Source organism: Symphodus melops (assembly GCF_947650265.1).
Source record: "Symphodus melops genome assembly, chromosome: 11".
Taxonomy (NCBI): Eukaryota; Metazoa; Chordata; class Actinopteri; order Labriformes; family Labridae; genus Symphodus; species Symphodus melops.
The window spans coordinates 21,913,522-21,928,992 of record NC_136701.1 but is presented as its reverse complement, the minus strand read 5'-3'; the positions used below and the strand labels follow the sequence as shown (position 1 = coordinate 21,928,992).

Here is a 15,471-nt window from a genome sequence, read left to right as displayed (position 1 = left end):
CAAAACTTCTGTCCCAGTTCACAATAGTGCCGTCTCTGTTGTCGTCGAAATAAACGCGCGTCTGATGGCTGTCCGTTAGCAGCAGACTCTTAAAGTTCCCCTGCTGAACAGCTTCTAGATGTGCGGCGTCTTCCTGTGGAAATGTTCTGCTGGAAGAAGAGTGTGGGTGCGTCTCCCACAGTGTGGCACGTCTTGAAAAAGCGTGCGCTGACCTACATTTTTGGGGCCGTTTTGGGCAGATTTCAGAGCGTTGCGGTGAAGTGAACGGATTGAACGATCATGAATGTTTAGTTTGAGCTTGGCGTCTGTGCTGGGTTTCGCTCTTTGTTCCTGGAGAAAGGGTGTGCACGTCTGTCTTCTACCTGCAGGCTGCAGCTCTCAGAGTCAGGTTTTGGATTTCTGGATTTCAGGTCCGCGCTTAAGAAACATTAGAATTTGAGAAGGTGTTAGCAGTACACTCCCCGACCAGCGCTGTGAGGCAGTCGTCTTATTTCCCATTTAGGTCATCCAGAAAGTAATAAGCTGCTCCATCGTTATTGGGCCCAGGAATAAAGCCTGAGGACAGAACTTTATTTTCAGCTGACCAACTTCAGTATCGAGTTATTAGTGAGCCATCGTGGTGCAAAGTGAGCTTTTATGAACTGTATGTGAGACACAGATGTTAGCATCTGTAATATACTGTTGTGGTCCTTACATATAAACCAAAGGCAGCATGGTGCTTTTCTGTTGGTATCAGGTATAATGGGAGGCGAACTGAACCAAAGCACCTGTTGAAATCTAACAAAAGCGAAGAATACGAAGGACGTCTTTGATCGGCAGCTGCAGGAAGTTAAAAATTAGCATCCATCTCTTTTTGACGTTTTCTGATGTCAGTGTTCACTTGATGATTATATGAACACGTGGAAGTCCGACGGCCTTCTCTTCAGCTGCACTAAGACGTCCTCTCCTCTCAGTTATTCTTCAGGAAGGAAAATCGGCTTTCTGTCATCACCTATGTTGTGTGAAAATTGATGCCATCACTAGGCTGACCTTTAACGAGAAGGAGCCGGTTACCTAACATTAAACATAAACAACACTGACAGATCTGTCGTGTTCTTCGTAGGAGCAGAGCAGGAAAAGGAGCCTTTGTAATTTTTTTTTTAATTTTTTTTTCCAATGTCATTGATTTTCTCTGCAGTGCCTCCATTTGTATCCTCAGTCTGCTTCCTCGTGTTCCCTCCCAGCACAGGGAAGCCCCACGCTGAGGCATAGTCACCTTGTGCCAGACGGCTCTCTCTCAGCGTGGAGGGACATCTGAGAAATGTTTATTTAGGATGTTTGTAGCCACGGTCTTGTGATCTTCACGTCCTCTCAGCGTGGGCCACATGTGAGCCACATCTCTGTTTGAATCGAGCGCTCTGCTTTACGGCCCATCAGGATGAAAGTGAACAACTCGAACCAATGACGAGGATGACAAAGAACATTTCTTAGATATAATAAAGGCAACTTCTTATTATGAATAGAAATCTAATCCCTGCTGATGCTAGAAGTAAAGTCCACCGGAGTGGCTCGTGGATGACAGCCTTCACTCTTCTTTCATTTCATCTGAAAGCAGCGGCTCCAAAAGGAGAGCTGTGCCTCGAGTGCTGAATAATAATTAAAAAAAACAAGTCATCATAAGTCTCAAACTGCACAAAAAAGTTCCTCTGTGGGCCGCTCAACCTTCTTCTGATTTGGGATGAAAATTCACTGCGGCACTAAAAAAAAAAAGGGGGAGAACACATAATTACCTCTATGGATTAAACATGAACCTGTCCGATAGATGTGCATGAACCTGTCTGGTCCTTGTGTTGAGCAGTCTGTGTGAGCCGTGGCTAACCTGCGGTGTGTTTAATTTGCTCAGGAGTATAAGCGCAAACAGCTGGAGGAGCAGCGTCAGTCAGAGCGGCTGCAGAGGCAGCTGCAGCAGGAGCACGCTTACCTCGTGTCTCTGCAACAACAGCAGCAGGACAAGAAGCCCCAGCTCTACCACTTCAACAAAAACCTGGAGCCCAACAACAAACCCACCTGGGCTCGAGAGGTAGCCACCACACACACACACACACACACACACGCGTGTCAAACTGTTGTGCACTGGCCTGTAGAGTATACACGTCTTTCTTGATGCAGGTGGAGGAGCGGAGTAAGCTCAACAGACAGAGCTCGCCCAAAATCTGCACCACCGTCTCGGACACCGCCATCCAGTCACGTTCTGACTCAATCAGCCAATCAGGAGTGGGGCCGTCTTCTCAGACCCCACCCATGCAGAGGCCCGTTGAGCCGCAGGGGGGTCAAGGGAAGGTGGGTGTTGGCAGGTTTTTAAACTTCCTCTCAAAACAAAGAGCATTCCAACTTTTTTAGCCCTTTCTGCCACTAATCCTTAAATCGCTTTATTTTTCCTGTTCTACCTCATTTACATCTTCTTTCCCTTCTTTTCTTTTCTCTCCTCTCTCCCCCCCCATGTGCAATCACACATGTCAAATCTTCGGGACACAAACAAAACCTCGCGTTCTTCTTGACTCTGGCTCGCCTCTTCGCTTCTCTTTCTCCTCCACGTCTGCTGCTGCTCCTCTCTGCAGTTCCAAATGGCTCACTTGGTCCCCTTGAAGCCTTACGCTGCTCCTGTCCCTCGCTCCCAGTCTCTCTGTGACCAGCCCACTAAGACCATGTCTGCATTCCCCACCCAGGACCCCTCACTTGCTCCCACACCCCGCCCCATCCACTCTAGAGAGCTGGTGCGTCAAAACTCGGACCCGACTTCTGAAACCCCGGCACCGCAGGCACACCAGATGAGAGAGGACCGCGGGCCGTGGATCCGCTTGCCAGATGTGGAACTCCCACCCAAGGTAACGGCGCTTCTCCCAGGTGTTTACTGTGAGGAGGTATAAGAAAGCTGCTTCCCGTGGTCTCTCCAGATCTCTCCGTGCTTTCAGCATTTTTGTCTGAGTCTCTGCAGCTTTCAAGGTGAGCGCAAAAGTGACTGGGTTAGAGGGGCACCAGATAGCCTAGCGGTTATGTTGTGCTCTCCATTTGCAGAGGCTATACTCTTTATCTCAGCCCTGTGCTGCATGTCAGTCCCCACTCTCTCCTCCCAAACACTTCCTGTCTCTCTTCAGCTTTCCTATCAATAAAGGAAAAACAAAATAGCCCCAAAAAAATAAATGGGTTCCTAGTTTTTCCTCCGATGTTGTTTCTGATTAAATGGATTTCAGAAGCCCCGCCCTGTCTTGATTTTATTGGTGAAGGGAGAAGTGGCATTAAGAAGCGCGACGTCATCACAAAAGGGTAAAAAGGTGACGGAGGCGGACGTAGCAGCAAAGTAGAGAAATAAAAAGCAAAAGGGCGAGCTTATGACACTTGTTCTACAACGGTGTTATGTTGCATTTCAGTTGAACTGGGAAGTGGGAAATTCCGAGTTCCCAGTCAGGAAGTTTCAACTGGAACGCCCCCCCAATGTCGTAATTACTAGTCGGAAAGTCGGAGCAGCCCGCGTTAGAATCCAACATGGCTGCTCCGTGCATCAACCTTTGAAATTAGTCCAAGTCCAATGAGGGTTAAGAACAAGAACCGGAGATTTCTGTTTTCTGTCTGGATTGTTTGTATTGTCACTGAATGATGTTTCTGTCCTCAGATTCCTCAGAGGACAGCGTCCATCGCTACAGCTCTCAACACCAACCTGTCCTCTGGCATACGGCACCCAGTGAGAGCCAGGTACTGAAGCCAGCCATCTCTGGAACAACCTACCTGTCAAAATAAGAACTGCTCCAACCATTGAACATTTCAAATCACTGCTAAAAACGAGTCCTTGCTCTCCTTTCAATACAAGCTGAGCATGACGTATTGAAATCTTTCTATTTCATTCTCCTATTTATTGTAATGTTTTTGTTTTTACTGTGATTTCTGCCTGTACAGCACTTTGGTCAACCAAGGTTGTTTTAAATGTGCTATAGAAATACACTTTGATTGATTGATTGATTGATCTGACGGGATATATTTCCTGAAGTGAATGCCTCCTAAATAATGTAAAGTTAACGTTAACAGCGTGAGATAATTTGACATTCTCCTGGCAGCAATCCAGACCTGAGCCGTAATGATCGCTGGGAGAGAGGAGACAGTATGAGCATCATCTCCAACCTGCCCCAGACTGGCTCTCTGGAGAGGCATCGCATCCTCAGTGAGTCTCTGCCGCCGCACCGCTATTCCTCTGCAGACCGTCTCTGCTGTAAGTCTCGTTTCATCACTCTTAACTACACTCTACGTTTTAACCCTTTCAGGCTCCTCCAAAATGGACTCGCCCATCCTCTCCCACGACAGTCGTCATAAGCCAGGGGAGTCTCGCACCTCCTCTCGCCCGGGGCGCCCTGCTGTAAGTTCATCCTCAAACAGACGTCATACACATAAAGTATCTTTGACATAAGAAGTTTAAAAAAAAAAAAAAAAAAAAAGCCTAACACGCTGTACTCTTGCTAAGTGTGAGCTCATATCTGTGTGCTGCTCTCTTACTTGACCTCTAGTCCTCTCTCTGAAGGTTTCCCCCTCACACTAACATTTGTCTCAAGAACACTGATGCTGTTTCCTTCCCTTCACGTCTCTCCTGTTCCTAAATCTCCCTTCCTGTTGCCTTCACCTTGTATGCACAGAGTTACAAGAGAGCTATAGGGGAGGTTAGTATCTCTTTGAATGCTCCGTGTCCATGCATGATTTTTCTTTCTGCATTCACTGCTGGAGTTGCATGCTCTCTATGCTGTCGTGATCAATCGGGTAAATCGTGTTTAGTCTTGGTATCACATAGCGCTCTTAATTGAAAGCACATGTTTGATAGGTTCATTAATATGTTGGCTCAACACAGACCGTGTAATCGATCATGTCTTCAATTCATTGGGAGATAACAGCAGGCTCTGTTCTGAGAGTCTGGTCTCTTAACCTTCAGGCCTCATTGAGCTCTTATACCAGAGTGTGTTGCTATTTTCTTTTTTCTGAGATTTAGTTTGAGACGTTGTTTGTAGTCGATCTTGCAGTCACCGTGAGTTTGTGCACGCAGGACCACGGCCTCTTTGCCAAGGAGCGTACTGAGGAGCAGCCGAGACCCCCGGTCAAGGCCAACGATTACTCGTCCTCCTCCGAGAGCAGCGAGAGCAGTGAGGAAAGCGAGAGCGGGGAGGGTGTTGAAGAGGAAGAGAGCCCCACTGATCGGTAACAACAAACACGAGACAAATGGAAACCAATGTTTATATTTGTCATTTTCACTTTCTCAACAAGTTCTCAGTGCTGCCTTTAAAGCTTGTTTTTGTTCCTTTTTTTTGGACTTCAGTCAAAGGGACGCAGACACAGATTCAGTGAACACCATGGTGGTGCATGAAGACGAAGGAGAGGTGGGTGAGGGAGAGCAGGCTGGAGGCTACGGGGATCAGACCATGCTGGTGCAGAGGGTGAGTCATCTGATATGTAATGATGCTTTAAATGCAAAGTGACGAGATGGGGGAAAATCATCACAGTCAATAACTCACTGAGTTTGTTGCCTTATGTTGCTTGTGGGTTTTTTTTTTTTTAACACACATAACTGCAACAATGCAGAAGACGTGACATCATCAGTCGACATTTTGCAAGCTGCTTGACAAGATTTTAATAGCAGACGAGGAGGACGTCCACAAACACGTCAAAGATGGCCGCCAGGGTTCACCAACACCTGAGAGAGTCTCTGTTCACTCGACTCTTTACAATCGATCAACAAGCGCCCAGGAAGGAATGAATCAGAGGATTTGCAGCAGACAGACATACAGTGCCAACTCGGCTAACAATAGACAGTAACGTTATGTAGCCACAGCTCCACTGTGAAACATCTGTTGTTGGTCATTTAAAGAGCGTTCGGGGAATAAATCAGGTTAGCTCACCATCTCATCCCACCGTTCAGAAGGACTGATCTCCTGTGATGTGTCCATCAGGATGGAGCCACATGTATGTTGTATGTTGTATGTTGTATGGTGCATTTTGCCTTGGCCTCTCGGTGTAAGGCTGCCACAAACCTCTGAGGTTCTTGGTGAGACATGGATATGATTCAGTGACAGACTTGCAGGTGGCGGATGATGAGTTGGATGTGAGAAATGTCACCTTCTCTCGAGTGCAACAGTTTGCTTTGGTTATGCTTGTGTGTGTGTGTGTGTGTGTGTGTGTGTGTGTGTGTGTGTGTGTGTGTGTGTGTGTATTTGAAAAGTGTGTTTGAGTCAAGCTGCAGTTACATCACTGAAGATCAAAAGATGTGCAGATAATTTGGCTGCCATTATAAATAAAAGGGGAAACGTTCGGAAGTGCAGACAAAGAGGAGGAATTTAGATTTCTTTCACACGAACAGTTAATATGTTAATAATTGTATTTTAAATCAGGCTCAGACGTTCAGCTGCTTCACATTAGAACAGAATCTACATTTTGACATCCTCTACATTGCACTGTACCATTAGTTTTTATCTCCAGGCGGCCATGTTTCATTTCTCTGTTCAAATAAAATTGTCCCCGTTATCTACCGAGGGTGAGCAAACCATGGCTCTGCTGAGACTAAAGGGAGGGTGGAGATCAGGGGACACCTCCTGCCCGCAGCTGACATCAGACAGTCGCACCGATCACTTCTATTTTAAAAAAAAATTAAAAAGCAAGGGGCGAAAACTTGTTTTTTGCAGTAAAGTGTTAAAAAAAACAGCACAGCGCTCCCGTTTAATAGAACATCTTTGGTCCTGTCCTCGCAGCCTATCACAAGCTTACGCCTTTGCTGCTACAGTTTTTCTTATGAAAAGTTGAAGCATCCACTTAGGGTCAGGCGCGTCAGTAAATATAACGAAGTCAATAAGTTGCTGGTTCCCAGAAGAACATCGTCGATGACTTCTTTATGTGCACTTTAATGCTGATTAGAGAGACGTAAAAAGTCCAGCTCCTTTTGACTAGTGTGAGTGCTTGAGCCCGGTACACTTCTGTGGCCCCACAGCCTCCATCATCGGGAAACCCTGGAGAATTCTGACTGTATCTGACTCACTTTTTTTTTTTTGCTTGTTCTTACTGTGCTGGCAATCTCGGCGACATTTGAAATGAGGGAAACCTGAGTGTCCTTTTGAGAATAAATAAATGTTTGAAATGAAAAGAAGTAGACCACACAGTCGGTAAAGTAGCTGTCATGTCCTCTGTGTTGCTCTACGATGTGCGGACACGGACTCGACAACACCACGTCCCTTTTATTCATTTTTTTTATTAGTTTACTTTTATTCCTCCTGTCTGGTAAAACGAAGCACGCGTCATAACTTAAATTCATGCATGTGTTGTGTTACGACGTTATGTAAGAGGTCGCCGTGCTGAGGCCCAGTTAGTCCTGGAGCAGAGTGAGTGCAGGAGGGGGGCGGGGGGGGTCAGTCGGTACTGGACCACTGGGCGTGATGTGAGAGCGCCCTTTAGGACTAAATAACTCGCTGACTTTCCCAGTGTCAAAGACATTTATTTTTAAAACCAGTCTGAACTCCGCTCTTCTTGAAGTAAATGTTATGTGAAAACCTAACAGGTCATAGCCTGATAATTGGAGCGGCAGATTAGCCAAGTCAATAATCAATGTTATATAACGTGTGTGTGTGTGTGTTTCTCTCTCTCTTACCTTAAAGACCCCAGAGAAGCGGAGCCATAATGGGTACACTAACTTGCCAGATGTGGTTCAGCCCTCGCACTCCCCCACAGATTCAGCCTCTCACTCGTCCCCCGGGAAGGACTCTGTTTATGACGTGAGTTCGAAAAAGCTAAATATATCAGGCCTATATTCCTTGTTTATTTTTACATGTTCCCTCTCTGCCATCATTCCAGCCAGGAGCTCTTCTAATTACACTTTGAATGTCATCACAATCAGTTTTATTTTAGGAACATTTCTTAGTTTTCTGAGCCTGAAAAGCACACTTATGTAAAGTCTTAATGGACCCCGTGTTGATGCTAAAACACCACGTACCCTCTCTGCTCCCTGCAGTATCAGTCCAGAGGTTTGGTTAAAGCATCTGGAAAGTCCTCCTTCACAACCTTTGTGGATCTTGGCATGTACCAGACACCAGGAAGTACAGGGGATAACATATCTGTCACTGGTGAGTCCGAGGCTTCAGGTGTAACATGCTGCATGCTCGCATACATAACAATCTGTGCAGTAAATAAACATGTGGAAGTGAGAGGTAGCATATGGATATAAAATACTCTTTTTTAATTCCAACATGACTTCTGCACCTTTCTGCTCTGTCGTTTTCCTTCCTCAAACGAAGCCAATGACAACACTGCTCCATGTTTAGGCTCGAGGTTTGAGCAGCTGAAGATGGAGGTGAGGAAAGGATCCATGGTGAACGTGAATCCGACCAACACCCGCCCCCCCAACGACACGCCGGAGATCCGCAAGTACAAGAAGAGGTTCAACTCTGAGATCCTGTGTGCTGCGCTGTGGGGTGAGAACGGAGCCGACGCGCGCAGATACCGCGTGCTAATCAGTTACTCCAAACATGATGGTGTTTGAGGCGCTGTGCAGAGAAACAAGTTGGATAATACTCGTCCATGTTTTGTTTTTTTAACCTCTTTTAATCTCTTTCAATAAGCTGACAAAGAAGCTCTTCAGTCAGCTCCGGCAGGACACTTTTTAAAAATACTTTCAAAACAGTGATTTCAGTCCGCTGTGGTGATCAAAGTGTGACATGATCTACTCTTTGATAGTGAACACTGTGTCCCTGCTTTTCATATAAAACCTTTTTTTGTTTTTTTTAAGTCAACAACACTTATAAGTTATTCAACAGCTTTTGAAAAGTAGAGTATTTTATTTTCCTTAATGTCTCCATTCTAGTCGAAAATGATCAATGATATCTTTTTTTGATATATTTTCGTAACCAAAAGTCTCAGAGGGGAAATAATCAACCAAAATGAGAGCGTTAGACATTTCAATGAAAAGTTAGACAAACGGTGTACAGCGAAGAAAGCACATGTAGGCGTGGAAAGAGAGGAAGGAGATGATTCCACTCATTATGTGTTCAATAACAGTGTGTGTGTGTGTGTGTGTGTGTGTGTGTGTGTGTGTGTGTGTGTGTGTGTGTGTGTGTGTGTGTGTGTGTGTGTGTGTGTGTGTGTGTGTGTGTGTGTGTGTGTGTGTGTGTGTGTGTGTGTGTGTGTGTGTGTGTGTGTGTGTGTGTGTGTGTGTGTGTGTGTGTGTGTCTCCCTCCCTCCAAGGTGTGAACCTCCTGGTGGGCACAGAGAACGGTTTGAAGCTGCTGGACCGCAGTGGTCAGGGCAAGGTTTACCCCCTCATCAACTCTCGCAGGTTCCAGCAGATGGACGTCCTGGAGGGCCTCAACCTGCTCATCACAATATCAGGTCATTACCGCCGCTCGGCGCCAGGCTGCTCCCTCCACACTCGGTTAAAGCTGTCAGGGCTGTGGGGGGGGTTTTGGCATTGGACCACTGTCTTTAATGGGATGCCAAACACGAGATGCCAAACTGTCCTCATGCCTTCAGAGCGTCACAGATTCTGACTTTGCCCTTCAAAAAGGACAGGTTGTTTTAAATGTCTGTGAAATGACGAGTCTGGCAAAAGCTAATCTGTCGATGAGGGCCGACGATCTTTGAATTTCTATAAGCGTTAAGATTCTCGTTTTTAACTGATGTCCCTCCTGTGCTCATGAAGGCAAGAAAAACAAAGTGCGCGTCTACTACCTTGCCTGGCTGAGGAACAAGATCCTCCACAATGACCCCGAGGTGGAGAAGAAGCAAGGCTGGACCACTGTGGGGGAGATGGAGGGCTGTGTGCACTACAAAGTGGGTGAGTGACAGACGGACGATGGCAGCTTATCTCTGCTGCCTTCTCAACACCTGACCAACCCTCATAAATGCATCTGGCCGAGTGAATAATTCATAACAAGTGTCTGATGTCGGCCGGCCTTGTGGTTGTTCTACCCAGTGAAATACGAGAGGATAAAGTTCCTGGTGATTGCTTTAAAGAATGCAGTGGAGGTGTACGCATGGGCGCCCAAACCTTATCACAAATTCATGGCCTTCAAGGTTAGTCTCCCTTTTTTTTTTTTTCCCATTCAGCTGGATTAGTGATGCCAGATCAAACAACAAGAAGAGCATTTAAGTTGATGATCTCACACGCTCACCGTCGACTCACTCGCGCTCCTTTTTAAACAGTCTTTTGCAGACCTGCCCCACCGGCCGGTCCTGGTGGACCTGACAGTGGAGGAGGGTCAAAGGCTGAAAGTCATTTATGGTTCTTGTGCTGGCTTTCATGCCATCGACGTGGACTCTGGAAACAACTATGATATTTACATACCTGTTCATGTGAGTTACGAAGCGGTCAGACATCAGTGTTTTAAGAACATTTAAACCTACAGGAGTTAATTGTTGCTTTCTCGCTCAAACAGATCCAGAGCCATGTGATGCCTCATGCGATAGTCTTCCTGCCCAGCTCCGACGGCATGGAGATGCTGCTCTGCTACGAGGACGAAGGCGTCTACGTCAACACCTACGGACGAATCATCAAGGATGTGGTCCTGCAGTGGGGCGAGATGCCCACATCTGTTGGTATGAGTCAACCGTTGAAAACACACAGTGATTCAGGAAAGAGAGCGTCGTCTGTTATCAGCTGTGAGACTTTGAAAAAAGCATAAATGTAGCTTCTGCGTCTGAAAATGTGACGCTCGATGCAGAAGTGCCTAAAAACTACATTCGATGTTGCACAGATAAATCACAATAAAGAAAATACATTGAAGGAGAATATACACAGAGGAGAATAAACACATCAATGTGAGGTGGTTCCATCCGTGATTTCCTCTCTGTTATCAGCCAGCCTGTCTCTAACGTTTGCTTTGTTTTCAGCTCATATCTGCTCAAACCAGATCATGGGATGGGGGGAAAAGGCCATTGAGATCCGCTCAGTAGAGACCGGCCACCTGGACGGCGTCTTCATGCACAAAAGAGCCCAAAGGCTGAAGTTTCTTTGTGAGAGAAATGACAAGGTAAGAGAGCTGCAGGCAACTCAAACAATGTGAAGACGAAGCAGTGATAGCAGCTCTGACACTCTTGGCCCTGTTGCGTGCGTCTGCTCCCGCTTTCAGGTGTTCTTCGCGTCAGTGCGGTCCGGAGGCAGCAGCCAGGTTTACTTCATGACCCTGAACAGAAACTGCATCATGAACTGGTGAAGGATGAGCCGCGCTCGGTCAGTGTGTGTGGAACCCAGCAGGGGGTTTGAAGACGTGAAGTGCATCTGAAAATCCCCCACAAACGCATGCACGCAAATCTGAACACCTCTCTTTATTTCCTCTGCAGCTCTCTCTATCATTCACACACTCACGTTGTAATGACACAGAATACACACACACACACTCTCTCACACACACACACACACACACACACACACACAAATACTGTCATGGACAAACACACACAAACAAAATGATCTAAAACCCATTTGAGCCTACACTCCTGAAGATACAGGTTCTACTAAGGCTCCATGACGACACTCTCCCTCGAGTCATCATGAAAAATCTCACGAGCTTCAAATGTTAATACCATCATTTGTAATGTATATACTCTGGTCTTGATTTACTTTAGTTGGTGGACCTGTGTTCAGTCGTGATTTAGTTCCTAATTGTGAAGTATGTTAAAAACATTCCTTGATGGTTCTTCAGTACATTTTGAGGAAGGCATTATTTACCCTTACTGTAAGTCCAAATGAAGCTGTAAATAGGTAGCACCTTACACTTAGATCGGCCTCTTATATAGCCTACATTCAATGTGGACGTAAAATATCAACATGCTGGGATGTCCATCTGCAGCGGCTTGTGGACCTTCATAGCTCGGGGCTGTCATAATTTGAAGGAGGCTTTAAAGGAAGGAAATTAAGTAGAAGATGATTTGAAAGGGACGATGAAGTCAGGACGGAGCGGCTCGTTGAATCGCTTCTCCGTCGTTGACCTGAAGTGAAACTGAAGTCCTGTTTTTAGTCCTACTTTGTTCTCCGGTTTGGCAAAGTGAGCTTGCATCTCTTAAATTCCTGCACATGAGCCTTGAATGCTTCACAAGTGAACAAAACATTTCAGTGTGGGTCCAAATCAGGAGCCTCACACGTGTGCAGCACTGCAGAGTCAGTGCGGTGAAATCTCCTGCTTTGCCTTTTCTTTCCTTTTTCTATAATTTAGACATTTCAACAAACAAAACTCGTTATTTGACTCATCAGGCTTGTATCTAAACTTTCCGTTTTCATACATTTACAAAATACAACAATTTGATATGTATATGTAGTGATTCTGTATTGGTATTAGCCTACTGGTATTCTTACTTTTACTGTAATTATATTGCCATTATATTGCAATATATGCTGTTCTCGTGGAGTCTTTGAAAAGGGGAGTTCATGTATTTAGCGTGGTAGATTTAGGGAGTACAAGGAAATCAGAGAGAGAGAGAGGCGTGAAAGGAGGGCGTCACTTCTTGGATCCCAGATCATTTTCAAGGTCCTTTCGCTCTGCTGCCTCAGAGATCTAATTCTACTGTATTATATTTCAGTTCGTAGACTATTTTGCTGGTGTGGATTTTTTCGTGAGAACTGTTTGTCCGGGGTATCTCAGTAGAGCCGGTCTAGATGTGCGACAGTTTATATTTGTCTCGGGTCAGAGGACGGATCACGTGTAGGGTGAGTGTAAATACGACAGAGGCCTCGTTCTCGCCCGTCACTCTGGTGAAAGAAGCTGAAACACATCAGACTTAATATATTTTGTACATTCTGCCAAAGTTCAGTGCAGCAGCAGGAGGAATCAAGGCCAAAGGAAAACAGAGCTTATTTGCGACTACAGAAAGAGACTTCCTGTTGATCACTAACCGATGTTCGTTTCAGGATATTAATCCACCAAGTCAGACGACTTCTCGCCGATGTCGTGGCACGAATCTTGACTTTTTGTGTTTTTAGGGACACGAAGCAAATAAAAACCAAGTGCTTTGTTTTTGCAGCTACTCCAGGCTGCACTGTGTTAGTAAGTCGGTGGTAGGCAGCGTAATCAGGATGCGGCTGGGTGATGATCTCTCAGCGGCGGGTAAGTCGACGCATGAATCAGGCTTTTGTGTTGTCGTGATTCACAGCAACACGCTGCCTCAGCACTTCGGTATTAAGAGGTGGACATGTTGAAGTCGAGATGATTTATGACGCATCTTATCAGCTTGTAGTTGTTGGCAAAACATCTTCGTTTCTCAACGTGCGAGTTCATCTGCCGACATGTTGATGTGAAAGGAATGAAAGGAGAGGAATCGTAAATAGTGTCCCAAGCTTTTCTACCATAGAATGAAAGGAACCTCGGCCGGTGATCAATGGGCTTATCAGCTGAAAGTTGTGCTTTATGCTTAAGAGAAATATTGTATATGGTTAAATGAAGTGATTCAGATTGCAGTGTATGGTCAGGGCAGAAGGTTTTAATCAAAGATGATATAAATAGAGGATTCTATCTACATGAACAAATAAATCAAGCAGACCCGTTGGTGTGCATGTAAGCCATTAAAGAAGAGTATACAGTACTGTGTCAGAGTTGTTTCCCCTTCTAGAGAATGTCTTTTTATTCTTCAATCTACGTTATGTGCCATGACTCTCACGTCAAATGTCACATCTACAATCCTCTCAGAGTTCTGGCACTCTTTTTTTTTTACTCTCTCACACTACTTTTTATGGTTCAATGCTAATTTTTTATCAATCTGTTTACAGTTTAAGCAGTGCCTTGGAGATGGAAAGGATAAGTGATGGGTTAGGAGCCCCCCCCCATACACACACACACACACACACACACACACACACACACACACACACACACGCGCGCACACGTCTCTTACTTGAAATCTCATGAAGAAGAGGCACAACTTATATTTGCACCCTCGTTAAGATTTCGGTGCCAGTGAAGTGCACTTCAGTCCAATCCACGACATCCTGTAGATGGACTTGAACAGAAGGTTTTTTTTTTTTGTTTTTTTTTGGCACCACACATTCAATCAAATCAACGCAGATCTTCTATTTGGTAAATTGCAATAACGGATGAGTTAGTCTACGATTAATCCGGCGTGACATGTAGTGAATCTGCTCGCAGTGGGAGCCAGCATAGAGTAAAGCCATACGTATGAATCGCGTCTGTAGGAAAAACGTAGTGCTCGTGATGTCCGCTCTGAAAATGTCGACTCTTGCATCAGAGATGAGGAAAGCTCTAGTGCTCTAAAGATGTTGATCGTGTGATCTCGTAGTAGGAAAATTAGCTTGATATATTCAGAAGCCTATTTTATAAACCATGTAAATGAGTCTATATTGAGAAATGAAAGTGAATGTACATCTATCAGACAGAGTTGTATTTATATAGAAATGTGTACCGCTCTATTAATCAAAGCACAATGTATTTTAGAGCAGAGAGGTCAAAGCCCCCCCCCCCCCAATGCAGCCAGCAGTCGTCAATGTCGTCAGCGAGTAATCGGTGCGTAGTTTCTTCTAGCCAACAGAGTAGACAGCTGTCTGTATGTGAACCTGCAACATGTCTGTTCAGTTATCCAGAGAGAGAGAATATGTGAGGAGTCGGCTGTGGCCGTCAGTGTGCTCAGGGGCGGGTCGCCATATGAAGGAGCACAGGGGCCCCTTGTCTCAAAGGCTATTGGCTCTTGGCTCTGAGATGTGTTTTAGAAAGAAAAAGCATTTAGTAAATTAAAGTTTATCATCTCTAAGTGGTAAGTCTAAACCCCTTACATTTATCAAGACGTGATTAGATAACTGTAGGCTCTGTGACGGACATGCCTACATCACCCACAATACACCTCTCTTGCTAACAGTTAGTTGAGGGAGTCATCCTAGGTTCGGAGGATGGAGGCGTGGCCAGTCTTACTCCACAGTCCCAGATCTTTTTTCTTTCTTTTTAATTCTTAACTGACTCAAGTGACGTAACTAGAGGCACCTTATGTGATAGCGTAGCCACAAAAGGGCTTTATCTTTCTGCACATGTGCAGAGCTCCCTGAGCTTTCTCTTCAGAGTTTAAAGTGAAGAATTGAAGGAGTTCTCCTTGGACACACAGACCTAAGTCAATCAATCTGTAAGATGTACTTGAAATACGTCGCTGTATTTCTACCTCGGCTGGTTGACCCAAGCAGAACTAAAGCATTATGAAATCAAATGCATTCATCCATCCATGTTGCCTTGATTGACCGATCCTTTTCTGAATGAAAGAAACACTTGCTGATTAAAATATTAACAAGTAGGGCCAGACCAACGCGGGAATTTTTAAGGCCAATACCGATGTTATGGAGAGAAAATGTTTGATACCGATATTGACCGATATCTTATCTGCAGTTTATTTTCAATCTAAAGTAATAAGTATAGATATACTGACACATTTGTTGCATTGATCCCTGAAATCAAACCCTATTTTTTTCCCTTTTTTGTTTACAGTTGAGCCTTT

At 45.2% G+C, this 15,471-nt stretch overlaps 1 protein-coding gene across 4 annotated transcripts in view; it reads left to right on the top strand.

Moving 5' to 3' along the window:
- Positions 1-11,808, top strand: part of mink1 (misshapen-like kinase 1) — a 30,387-nt gene extending 18,579 nt beyond the window's left edge. For 2 of the 4 annotated variants that reach the window (XM_079355263.1, XM_079355260.1), the window contains 19 exons: positions 1,883-2,059; positions 2,149-2,319; positions 2,598-2,864; positions 3,650-3,729; positions 4,089-4,192; positions 4,293-4,384; positions 4,659-4,682; positions 5,060-5,211; positions 5,330-5,447; positions 7,653-7,769; positions 8,006-8,117; positions 8,289-8,465; positions 9,235-9,378; positions 9,689-9,823; positions 9,962-10,062; positions 10,192-10,341; positions 10,425-10,584; positions 10,879-11,018; positions 11,118-11,808. In XM_079355263.1, coding sequence (XP_079211389.1) covers positions 1,883-2,059; positions 2,149-2,319; positions 2,598-2,864; positions 3,650-3,729; positions 4,089-4,192; positions 4,293-4,384; positions 4,659-4,682; positions 5,060-5,211; positions 5,330-5,447; positions 7,653-7,769; positions 8,006-8,117; positions 8,289-8,465; positions 9,235-9,378; positions 9,689-9,823; positions 9,962-10,062; positions 10,192-10,341; positions 10,425-10,584; positions 10,879-11,018; positions 11,118-11,201 — 2,505 coding nt within the window. In that variant the 3' untranslated portion in view covers positions 11,202-11,808. The remainder of the gene's footprint in view (positions 1-1,882; positions 2,060-2,148; positions 2,320-2,597; positions 2,865-3,649; positions 3,730-4,088; positions 4,193-4,292; positions 4,385-4,658; positions 4,683-5,059; positions 5,212-5,329; positions 5,448-7,652; positions 7,770-8,005; positions 8,118-8,288; positions 8,466-9,234; positions 9,379-9,688; positions 9,824-9,961; positions 10,063-10,191; positions 10,342-10,424; positions 10,585-10,878; positions 11,019-11,117) is intronic. The other 2 variants (XM_079355261.1, XM_079355262.1) reach the window with 2 other exon arrangements.
- Positions 11,809-15,471: the final 3,663 nt, after the last annotated feature.